Below are 11,531 nucleotides of genomic sequence, written 5' to 3'. Positions count from 1 at the left end.
AGAAAGTGGCCACAGCTTCATGGACCGGATAAGATATCCTTGCTCATTTCCTAAAACCTAACCATTCATGAAGCCTCCCGATATTGACCCGAGGACTAGAGAGCAGCGGCTGCTCTCTTACCGATGAATTACTCCAGCTATAAACTCAAATTGTGGCAAATTAGTTGCAACTCAGTACTCTCTCGTTGGTTTGCCATTCATCAGTCCCCTCTCAACCTGTGAGGAGCGTTTAAGCACCCGACAAGCGGAAGCCCGTACGGTGATGTGATTTGCAAAGGCAACTTCGTTACGAAATTTAGGTCTCCTGTGCATGATACCCAAGCCAATAAGATCTACTAGCAGAGTGTTGGAATGTGGCCGTCCCGATAGTGCTTATTCTGCAAATTGAGGGCGGTCGTCCGCCCAGTCAAAAAGCCCCTTCATGCCAAGCGTTCAAGAAATATGGAGCTACCATACTGCTTCAGTTTCCTTGTGCTGGCTCAGTTGATCGATATCCAAGGAGGAGATATCCACTGATCTACCCCGCCTTGTCAATTGATTGTCCAACGGTGTAGGCGGCTATGCCAGGCACTAATTCTGTTGCATGTTCAACCTCCCTTCCCTCGAAATCGTATACCAAGTTCTTTCGCACCGCAGTGCATCATGTTTGCCGAGTCCAAGCAGATACCTCCGACCACTGAAGAAGTTCATGCATTTTCTGGTCATATTCGGGATGATGACAATCTTGCGCAGATCGGAAAAAAGGCTGTTCTAACGGTATGAGTTAGACTTCTGTCTGTCCCGTCGACGCTAAAGCCTGTCATAGAGAAATTTTGGCATTTTGTCTATTCTCGGATTCAGCTGCACCATCATCGCAACATGGGAAGGTCTACTAGAGTGAGAATCCCTCACCCACCAAGCATTAGATACATGCTAACTTAGTAAAGCACGTTCGTCATACCACTACAGAAGTAAATATGCCCGAACACTTGCAGCAACGCCATACTAATAATGCTCAGCGGAGGCCCGGCCGGCGCGATCTACTCGTATGTTGTTGCTTGGATAGGCACGGGATGCACTTTTGCGGTCCTGGCCGAGCTGTCATCAATGTTAGCACCTCGAGAATGCCTTTGTTGAAACCGATCAGAAAGGCTAAAGGCTTTGCAGGGCACCGACGTCTGGCGGCCAGTATCATTGGTGTGCTATGCTGTCGCCACCCTCGACGATGAAATTCATGAGCTACATAACCGGTCGGTTCTAATCGCAAGCCATTCACAACTTATTTAACTCTGCCAGGCTGGGTTACATTGATCGGATGGCAAGCGGCGTTTGCGTCTGTGTCGTACTTGGCCGGTACCGAGGTTCAAGGCGCCGCCATTTTCGCGTACTCTCACTATCAACCCCAGGCATGGCATGGTACCCTGCTTCTCTGGGCGGTGGTCACAGTCGCAATGGCAGTCAACATCATCGGGGGAAAGTTCTTTCCGCGCATGGAAACTGTGATTCTATTTATGCATATCGCAGGGTTTTTGGCCATAGTAGTCGCATTGACCTCCATGGCCGACCACAAACCTGCACACGAGGTGTTTACCGACTTTCGCAACGGGGGAAATCTTCCGGCCGACGGTGTATCTTTCTTCGTCGGGATGATGGGTTGCGTTTTTGCGTTCGCTGGGGGCGACGCTGCAGTGCATGTATGTTACTCAGTTGACTCGGTCGATTTAAATGCTGATGTCTATTAGATGGCCGAAGAGTGTAATAATGCTTCTATTGCGATCCCCCGAGCTATCATGCTCAGCATCGCCATCAATGGTACCCTCGGATTCAGTATCATGGTGGCTGTCTTGTTCTGCATGGGTGATGTTCAGCAAGCACTGGAATCTCCGACGGGCTATCCATTCTTCGAAATCTTTCACCAAGCAATGGGAACGACCTCGGGCGGATTAGGACTGAGCTTGGTACTGGTCATTATGAGCATCTGCGCTGTTCTGGGTACCTTGACTGCCGTGTCCCGACAATTTTGGTCGTTTGCTAGAGATCGTGGCGTCCCGGGATGGCGGATATGGAGCCATGTGCGATATCCCTTGTTCTTCTATAAATGTTATCCGTTACTAACATGGCGTTACCAAAATGCAGGTTTCCTCCAGAACGCAGCTGCCCACTTACTCAGTCTTCCTAACCATGACCGTCGCGTGTCTTCTCGGCCTCATCAACATCGGATCCAGCGTAGCTCTGAACGGCGTTCTCTCCATGGCCGTATCCGGGCTGTATCTGTCCTACCTGATCGTCGGCGCAATGCTCCTGTACCGGCGATGCACAGGCGCTGTATTTCAATTCAGCGATGCGGACGACATGCAAAAGAACGTTCCCGGAGCAAAGCTAGTATGGGGCCCGTTTCATATCCCCGGGGGCTGGGGAATCTTGGTCAACGGATACGCAGTCATTCACATGACGATCGTGGTGTTCTTCAGTCTCTGGCCGACAGAGATCCCGGTTACTGTGACCAATATGAACTTCAGCGTTGTTGGCACGATGGGCACGATCTTTCTAGCCTTGATCTACTATGTTCTCCGAGCGAGGAAAGTCTATCAAGGACCGGTGATTGAGACGGTGGGTTGATCATGATATAGAGCGATCATAAATCCAGAGTGAATTTGATTGAACAGGTCAATGATGACATCCATATCCCAAACAAATAGCCAAACGGCCAAATACCCAAATACCCAGATACCCAAATTCCATAATCCCACTGCCCCCTCACAACACTATACAAAGCCACATCCCACATCCCCTACAACCTCGCCTTCCCCTCCCCACCAGAAACAACCCTAACCAACGCCCTCCCATTAGTCAACACCGCCTTCCCACTCCCATTCTTCGTCACAAACCTCACCTCCTCAAACCCATCCTGCGCCTCACCCGTGCGCCACATCTCCGTAACAAGCCGATCCCCAGGCTTGACCGGGGAAGCGAATCTCGCCTGAAACTCCTTGAAATTATTCGGATCACTATCTCCAAAGGCCTTGAGCACGGCATGCGCCGTCGCGTTCCAGCTGAATAGCCCGTGGATGATCACGCCGCCGAAACCCATTTTCTGACCGGGTTCGGGGGTTGCGTGGAGGGGGTTGTAGTCGCCGTTTAGGCTGGTGGAGGGTAAGTTTAGTTTGCTCTTTCTGAAAGATAAGGAGGAGAGAAGAGGCGGGAGAGGAAGGGAAAGGATAGGATGGGAGAATGAAAGGATGAACGAACCGATACAACTGCGCCGTCTCTGCCGTCGTCTGGATCGTATGCACGGCATCGGGTTTTTTGCCCTCGGGGGGTGGATAGCTAGGCGTGCTGGGTCCCTTCGGACCTCCCCAATTCCCCTGACCCACAAAAAACCCACTACTCACAACCTTCGAAAAAACCTCCCCAGATCCAGCATCCACAATCGTCTGTTCACTCTCCATGACACTTCCCGCCTTCCCCTTGTCATAAACCCCGAGGACCTTACTCCGCAGCTCGAAGCGTCGGCCAGCGCTCGTCGCAGGGAGGGGCTTCAAGACGGTGATTTTGCGCTGGCCGTCGACGGCGCGTTTGGGGTCGAAGGCGGGGATCCCCGGCACGGGGTGGGATTTTTGGCGCGCATAGAAGTCGGTGACTTCCTGGTCTGTTAATTTGAAGGCTATATGGTGTTGGCTTCGCTTAGTTCGGCGTCCGGTAAGAGGGCGGGTTTTGGGAAAAGGGGGCGGGCATACGTAGGATGATAGGGTAGGTTGGGAAAACGGCGAAGTTCGGGTGAAGTTCCTGATCGAAGTAAAGCAATTAGCGTTGGATTTAGGGACTCTGCAAGACGGGTATGTTTACGTAGAGAAAATGCAGCTCCTCGGCGGTGATGCCGATGCTGTTGGCGAAGAGTAGGACATCGCGTTTGAGCCAGGAGACTTCCTGGGCAGGGAATTCGTGGCCGACACCTGGTCCGGACATTTTGTGTATATAGAACGAGTACTTTGATTGATTTGTGATATAAAGATAGCTTACGTGGTAAGAATAATGAAAGGGGGAGAAAAAAAAAAAGGGAGAGCGGATTGAAATAGCGAGATGCGGAGATGCGGAGAGCCGAGGCTGATCGGCGTCGGTCGGTGCCGAGGATCTGCGTCATTCTTGCTTCCGATCACAAATCAATGAATTCAATCTCGATTTTATAATAAACTGCCAACTACACAACCCCTGTCTGTTGCTGAATCGAATCTCGCACCAACTCCTGCAACGTGATCGTCTCCTCGGCGCCAATGTCGCAATTGTCGCGACGTTCGTACAACGTGCCACCCTCGGTCCAGATCCTGCGCAGCGTATAAATTGTCGCGGAGGGATCTTCTTTCTCCCAAGCCTGCTTCTCCAATTGCCGCAGCTCCTCCAGGGGCGTATATTCCACCGTCCAGGAACTGCCCGTCTGTCTCTCATACTCCGCCAAGATGTCTTCCGGCGTAGTCGTGAACGAATTCAGCTTCAACGCACGGTTCCGCGCGGCATCCCAGTGCGTGAGGGTATGAACCACAAACTTGCCGACACTATCAATCCCAGGACACATTAGAATTTGCCCCAAACAGAGTAAAGGTAAAGAAAGGCCATGCGAAGGAAAAACCTACTCAGCACACCCACTCAAACTAATCTTCCCCTTGCCATCCCCCAGCAATACCGCCTTCTTCGCAACAATATCAAACGACCCAGCCCGCGGCGCATTCTTCGTTGGACCGAGATAAAACGGGAAATCAGCGTAAGGGCCGGTCACCACATACGCATACCCCAACGAGTCGCGGACCGTCTTCAACGCCGCGCGTACTTTGAGTTTCTGCTGGTGCGGCTTCTCATCTTTCGATGCGAGGCCATACTCAATGTCAGTGCCGTATTCAGAGGGCAGGAAGCACTTGATATGCGGCGTCTCATTGGCAATTTGGATGAGGGGGATTTGCGCCGCGATGGCACCACGGCCGAGGGCAGAGATGATGGTGTCGATATCTGTTGCGCGTGATAAATGTTAGTGTAAAGAAGCTACATATTGCGAGATGATCAAGGGAAATAAACACGCTGAGGAGATGTTGATAGAAGAGTTAGACGAACCAGTGTACGCTTTGCGCACATCCTCGGGGTTGCTGATATCGCCGGCAATGATCTGCACGCCTTGTTGTTTCAATTCGTCGATTATCTCCCGCTTGCTATCGAGGGTTGCCGCGCTGGTGAAGATGGAGATTTGGCCAAAAGATTGCTTGGCTTGCACGATGGCCCTGGTGATGTAGAGGCCGATATTGCCGGTAGCACCGAAGATGAGGAGGTTGGACTGCGCCATAGTGTGCCAGACGTCTCGCTTTCTGCGTCGATGGGGTTGAGTAATTGTGTATGCAATCTCTGGAATGTCGCGCGGGGTATTATACAGTCAGAATGGTGATTCAGCGTGGAAATCGCATCATCGGCGAGGTGGTGGAGATGGAGAGCATTGATTAATAAACGAGCACGAGGCCACCCCACATTTGCCCCGCTTGTCAGGAAACACCCAGTCATATTGCAGTGGAATTTCGTCTAGTCAACGGACTATCTATCTGATGCCTGTTTTTCTCTATACAGGTACATCTACTTAAGTATCATGGCCTTGCCTTCATACGCTGCGTCCTGCCATCGAGAAGTCCGCTACATTCCAGCAACCCAGCGATAGGACGAGGAGTCTACATACTTCGGTTGATACACACCACCCGCACAGTATGTATATCGCAGATGATGAAAGAATCCCTGTCTTCCTTGAGGTCGAATATACTATGGGAGGCACGGGGGTCCTTCGCTATGTTGGGTATAGCTGAACTGTTTTCTTGATTTGTGTAAAATCTTTGTTTCATGCCATCATATTACACGAATATAGAGCCAATCCGGGCCTGGAGGCAGGATGGATAGTATTCATAGCTTTGGGACGCAAACTTACCAGCGGACACATTAATCGAGATTTTATACCGATACGGAAGAGAGTAATATAGCCTTGGGCTGGCTAGACAAAAAGGATTAAAATGGCACGACAGTTTAAAGTCGCTGATTAATCTCTTCTCGAAGATATTGCGGAATGTATTATAATTTTGTCAGCGTCCAGATGTACAGACATGCTACGAGAAGCAATGACCTCCATATCACGCTGTCAAGCACAGATGAGGCTTCCAGGAGGACAACCGGCTACTGAAGATAGCAGAATCAGAAAGCCCTAAACGCATTGGTACCTACGACTACTTTCCCTAAATGAAATTAGTAGATGATCAAATTGCATTAAAATCAACATTGCTTTTAAAAGGGCGAGAGCCCCTGGAGCCAGCTGAACGATACAAGCACCACTGATAAATATCCTATGTTTGAAACTCAGAGGACATAGGTGGAGTAGCATCAGGTCAAGGGCAATGACCAAAACTGAAAACAACCCAGTGTATGTTTTCCGCTTACCCATGGATGTTCAATCACCGCAAAATAGAAACCAGTTGATCGCCGGCTTACCAACCTTGCCAAGTCTGAAATCTACGTCTTCTGGTGATATGATCTGCGTAGTCTAGAATAAGATTGAAGATAAGCACTATTTGGGCGACCCGTTGATAGCCAGTCCATCATAGTGTGAAAATCGGATGTATGTCCCACGATATAAAGGCAGATGCGTTCTCTATCTAGTCACGATCCTGGTCCCTTGACTATTCAAACCAATTTTCGATGAGTCACCAGATATGTGCAACCAGGAAATTTAAGGTGCTGTTAGGGACCAACTAGCCATGCTACTTAACACAATTATTGGTCTCATGTAGAAAGTGAAATACTTGGAAACCCTACATCATAGTCCCTGCATGTTCAATCCATTTTTGGTTTAGTTGGCAGTCAAGAATCAGCGGATCCTTTAGAGGATATCAATCGTCCAGAAAAGGAAGTTGATTGGTGTGGACGGCAAAACAGACTATTCAGGCAACGGAGGAGCCCACATTTAAGTTTGAGAAGAGAATATTTTCCATGGATCTCGGAGAATCTCCAGCACATTGAATGATCTCGAATGTCGGCAGTGGAGAACCCGCCGAGACCCACTCCGTTTACCTGCCGCGTCCGGTTTAGCGGCTTCCTATGCATTCCTCGGAGACAGGAACAGACTCCATACTCGCCACGGACTGCCCCTCCTCAGGATCAAGAACTCAAAATTGTTAACGAATCGAGATATCTTGAAGAAATTTCTGGAAAAAAATCACAATGAGTCTTAAGAAAGCGCAAAGTGGGCTTCGAGTCGCATGGACGCTATATAAACCGGACCTCGTGCCTTTCCAGTCCAGCCATTACCACACATCTTCAATCTATTACCTCGTTTCCTCTATTGTCACACATCCAAAACAGTCCTTTCCCTCGGAGATTTGTAACCATCATCGAAAATGGCCGGACCACGCACAGCTCAGCAGCTCCTGCAATCTGCGCGGGTAGCCCCAGAAATCTTTGCCCTACGCCCGGACTACCGCGCCCTCCTAATGGTCGTTGAAGGCATCCCCCCTGGTCCAAGCGACGCCTCCAGCCAAGCAATGCTCCAAGAAGCCGAAATCCACGTTAAAGAACTACTTTCCAAGTCCTCGGTGACCGAATTCCCACACATAGCCGCCTGGCGAGACGCCTATAAAGGTTTCGGAGCGAAGCCGAACAAAACCCGAAACAGCCTGGAGGCGTTAACCCGTCGAGCAGAGGCGGGTTTACCACGCGTCAACCGACTAACGGACATCTACAATGCGATTTCAGTCAAACATCAAATCCCGTTCGGAGGGGAGGATTTGGATAAATATGACGGGTCGCCTTTCCTGGTCCGCGCTACGGGTAAGGAGCCGTTCGAGACGTTCTCGGGCGGAGAACCTCAGGTGGAGCTCGCAGCTCCTGGGGAGCCGATCTGGTGTGATGATACGGGTATCACTTGTCGTCGTTGGAACTGGCGACAGGGCCCAAGAACGGCGTTGACGGATGAGACTTCGCGCGTTCTCTTCATTCTCGATGCGCTGGAGCCGCTGTCTAATGATGATCTCACCAAAGCTGCGGAGGAGCTGGCGTCGGCTTTGCAAGGCCTGTCCCCGGATGTGCAAGTATCACAGCGCATCATTGATGCTTCATCTTGATTTTTATATTTTGTTCAGGCGCTCTCAGTAAATTCTTCTTTCTATGATGTCAATAGTGCGGGTCAATGAGATAAATATAGACTTTCTATTCTTTGAAATCGCCAACAGCGAGGAATATATTCGTTGACGGCCGATAAAATTGTACATGTACCATCTCTATGGGTACATACATAGCTGTAGATTGTCTAGAGACATACCATAGCGTAAAGAATTAATAAGTAGCCAGCATGACACTCAGCCGACCACCATCCGTGATCACACAGTTGCCATTGCAATACGCTCCAGCGCGCGAAGCCAGGTATAATAGCGGGCCCATTATATCTTCGGCATCCCAGCACGCTCGGCGGGAATTTGGTCTGCAGGAAACGCCCCCTCTCCCGTTGCGTTCTTACCATCTATCAAACCTGTTGTCAGGTCGGTCGGAGATACTATCCATATCTAAGCAGCCATACAAACAGTGATCATGCAGAGCAGGGTATGCTATGCTTACATCTCGGACAAAGAATATTTGCCCTGATCTGATACGGAGCCAGGTAAGTAGCCAAGATTTTGAACATCAGAGTTGTCGCGCTCTTGCTAGTTCCGTATGCAAATCCTGCAGTGACACGCCAGTTGAAGCTTGCAATGCTACTCATCGCTATAACCTGGCTGCGACCTTGGGGATACGTGTTGTTCTGATTTCCAGCATCAAGCAACCCCAAAAAGGCAATGGCGGTATAGAATGTTGCGGTGCAGTTGACATGGAACGTATTTGTAAATTCCTGCATCGGGATTTTCAACAAAGCTTCTTGCACTTGCGCGATGTTAGCCCCAGCAGGTACGTCCAGGGATGGCCCTGCAATGCCCGAGTTGGCGATTAGAACGTTGATGTATCCGATATCCTGTTTGATAAATTGAACAGCTGCTTTCGGCTCGTCTCGATCGGTCACGTCGCATTGAACGGGAATCACATTGCCTTGTTCCTGATGTGTGTTAGAGCTGAACCAACTGTATGCACTATTTCAAGAGTACACGCACAAATTCCGATGCTGCCCGATCCAGCACGTCCTTTCTCCTTCCCAGGATATAGACATTCTTGGCGCCATTTGCCGCCAATGCTCGTGTCATGAAGAGGCCGAGACCTATATAGTTATTGTAAGTGACCTCCAAGTACCACGAGATAGAAGGACTCCACTAAAGCCCATACCACTGCCACCCCCAGTGATCACGGCGACAACACCCTTGACATCAAAAAGGCTCGTTACAGAGCTAGTAGCGTCCATGGTGTAATTAGCTGACAAGAGATTCAATTAGCTACATGTACAAAGACTGTACTTCGCAAGAGGATATTGATCCAGTATATAAACCTAGGGCTTCAATGACAAAAATTCGTATTTCGGGAACTGGATTTGACAGTAGAAGTTGCATTAGGTTAAAGTGCGGGCAGCGGCCGGAAACCCATGCCAAATTCAGCTGTACCCCAACTATGGCGAATTTACTCATCAAGGGCCTATTTTCTCAGGTGTTCATTCGCCAAATATTGGTAGGAAAGTCACATAAGAAGTTTTGGGACTTCCTGTAATACTTCCAGGTCTCGTTGCTGATACTTTTTTGAAGAGGCCTTGGGGAAGATTGACCCTTGGACTGGCTATCGAAGTAACGTAAATGATGAAAGTATACCCTTAGCTTAGCGCCTGAGAGTTTCAACTCATCAAAAAGATCCTCTATGCTAGACTTTCAGTCTCTTTCCTGTGCTTCTGGGAATCAATAATATAAAATGAATACTATAACGAAATCTAAAAGCCGATTATTTAACTAATCTTGACATGAAACAAAGAACCCAATACTAATATCACATATGAACATGTACTCAGAGAATAACATGAGTAGCAAAATTTGTACGTGTCCAGTACATCTGGTCCTCGCAAGTTACATTGCCAGGACCTATAACAGGGTATGAGAAGAGAACAGATCATCAAGACCTAGACCTTCTTGGCGGTGCTACGCCAGTCACGAGTGCTCGCGTACTTGCTCTTGGAACCGGTAGAGCCGGCCTTGAGCTTGACCGAGGGGGTGTTAATACCGCCCGTTGTCGCAAGACGCGAGATACCGCCAATGGTGCCGTTGTTCTGGGTGGCGAGAGACTGCGAGTCGAGATCGAAGCAGGTCTCTTTGTCGTTGCCCGTGCAGAATGCGTACAGCATCTTGGCCTCCATGTCGCAGAACAGTTCCTCGCCGGTGTGCGCGAAGTCAGGGCCCATCGAGGTGTCGGACTGGCACAGTCTCTTGGCCGAGTGCTGCTTCGCGTCACTGATGACGATCTCCGAGTCAGCCCACTGAGGACGGCGACGGGGCTGGCGGACACGGAGCTTGTTGCTGCGCTTCTTCTGGACGTAGTGGGTGATGGAGTTGGGATCTTCCTCATCACGGAGGCCGAAGTCGATGTCGTTGCACAGACGGGACGGGTCGGTGTCGTCTTCACTGAACTCGTCCTTGGAGAATGCCGGCCAGCGGACCTGGAAGCCCGTCTGGGGCTGGTCGCCGTCCTTGTCGATCCAGAAGCACTTGGGTTGGTACTCCTCATCAGCGTTGGGGTACATGTGGCTCTCGAACCAGGTGCCACCGCAGGCCTCGCCGTAGTCGCCGGACACGGCGTACTGGTTACCGCCGCGGTCGTCGCTCCAGGTGGTCGTCACCCACGCCACACAGATGGCGTCGTTGTTGGCCGAGAACAGCGAGTACACGCCCTGGTTCTCGTGGTCCACCTTGATCTCGCCCAGGTTGCCGTTGCTCACGGTACCGGGGTCGGCGGTCATGCCGACGAAGCTGCCGACGTCGTTCCAGACGCGACTGGAGACATATTAGCAAGACGTGTTCTGCCCTGTGGAAAGGGGGAAGGTGAAAGGGGGATCATACACGTCGGGCAGATCACCACCAGCATCGGTGGGTCCGTTGGGACCGTCCAAAGCAACGGCGACCTTGAAGGTCGATCCGGAGGTCTCACCGGAACCGAAGTTGTCCGAGGCGAAAGAGACGATGGTCAGGATACCGGAGATAACTCCGATGGCGTCGACGAAAGACATGATGCCAAATGCAGTTGAATTGGATAATCAAATTTATGAATAAACAATTGAACAAAAGAATGAATGAGAGAATGGGCTCCTCGCTAGGAGAGCTCTGAAAGAGTGAATGAAGAATGAATGAATGACTGATCTGCTTTGGTCTGGGGATAGAAAGGTCCTGGATATCAGGAGATCTGGCTGGGTTTATATGCCCGAGACGACGAGCACCTGTGTTCCTGAATCCCTCTCGTCTAACCTTCATTCCCTCAGGATTTCGTATTTCTCGTCTGCTCAGCATCGGATTCCGGTTCAATCTGTTCTCCGTTTACCCTTGTAATCGGCCCCCGAATTCATCCACGTCATGCTGTCAAGAATGGGA

At 50.3% G+C, this 11,531-nt stretch overlaps 6 protein-coding genes across 6 annotated transcripts; 2 read left to right on the top strand and 4 right to left on the bottom strand.

The window, feature by feature from the left end:
* Positions 1-642: 642 nt before the first annotated feature.
* On the top strand, positions 643-2,598 carry KD926_000283 (amino acid transporter; the record flags this gene model as incomplete). The annotated part of the gene is made up of 4 exons (XM_053104223.1): positions 643-756; positions 1,248-1,673; positions 1,722-2,051; positions 2,116-2,598. 4 exons carry the CDS (start codon positions 643-645, stop codon positions 2,596-2,598), a joined length of 1,353 nt encoding a protein of 450 aa, XP_052952469.1.
* A 172-nt stretch (positions 2,599-2,770) lies between these two features.
* On the bottom strand, positions 2,771-3,945 carry KD926_000282 (putative peroxisomal dehydratase; the record flags this gene model as incomplete). The annotated part of the gene is made up of 4 exons (XM_053104222.1): positions 2,771-3,122; positions 3,229-3,643; positions 3,717-3,765; positions 3,826-3,945. The coding sequence occupies 4 exons, from the start codon at positions 3,943-3,945 to the stop codon at positions 2,771-2,773; spliced, it is 936 nt and encodes a 311-aa protein (XP_052952468.1).
* Positions 3,946-4,177: 232 nt separating this feature from the next.
* On the bottom strand, positions 4,178-5,305 carry KD926_000281 (NAD(P)-binding protein; the record flags this gene model as incomplete). Its single annotated transcript, XM_053104221.1, has 3 exons — positions 4,178-4,529; positions 4,608-4,977; positions 5,080-5,305. 3 exons carry the CDS (start codon positions 5,303-5,305, stop codon positions 4,178-4,180), a joined length of 948 nt encoding a protein of 315 aa, XP_052952467.1.
* A 2,083-nt stretch (positions 5,306-7,388) lies between these two features.
* Positions 7,389-8,111, top strand: KD926_000280 (B3/B4 domain-containing protein; the record flags this gene model as incomplete). Its single annotated transcript, XM_053104220.1, has 1 exon — positions 7,389-8,111. The coding sequence occupies one exon, from the start codon at positions 7,389-7,391 to the stop codon at positions 8,109-8,111; it is 723 nt and encodes a 240-aa protein (XP_052952466.1).
* A 315-nt stretch (positions 8,112-8,426) lies between these two features.
* Positions 8,427-9,373, bottom strand: KD926_000279 (SDR family NAD(P)-dependent oxidoreductase; the record flags this gene model as incomplete). Its single annotated transcript, XM_053104219.1, has 4 exons — positions 8,427-8,506; positions 8,602-9,073; positions 9,129-9,232; positions 9,298-9,373. The coding sequence occupies 4 exons, from the start codon at positions 9,371-9,373 to the stop codon at positions 8,427-8,429; spliced, it is 732 nt and encodes a 243-aa protein (XP_052952465.1).
* A 699-nt stretch (positions 9,374-10,072) lies between these two features.
* On the bottom strand, positions 10,073-11,173 carry KD926_000278 (uncharacterized protein; the record flags this gene model as incomplete). The annotated part of the gene is made up of 2 exons (XM_053104218.1): positions 10,073-10,940; positions 11,007-11,173. 2 exons carry the CDS (start codon positions 11,171-11,173, stop codon positions 10,073-10,075), a joined length of 1,035 nt encoding a protein of 344 aa, XP_052952464.1.
* Positions 11,174-11,531: the final 358 nt, after the last annotated feature.

This window comes from Aspergillus affinis, assembly GCF_023601865.1.
Source record: "Aspergillus affinis strain CMG 70 chromosome Unknown NODE_107_length_126409_cov_88_547494, whole genome shotgun sequence".
Taxonomy (NCBI): Eukaryota; Fungi; Ascomycota; class Eurotiomycetes; order Eurotiales; family Aspergillaceae; genus Aspergillus; species Aspergillus affinis.
Note: the sequence above shows the minus strand (reverse complement) of the source record. Positions and strands in the feature narration are given on the sequence as shown.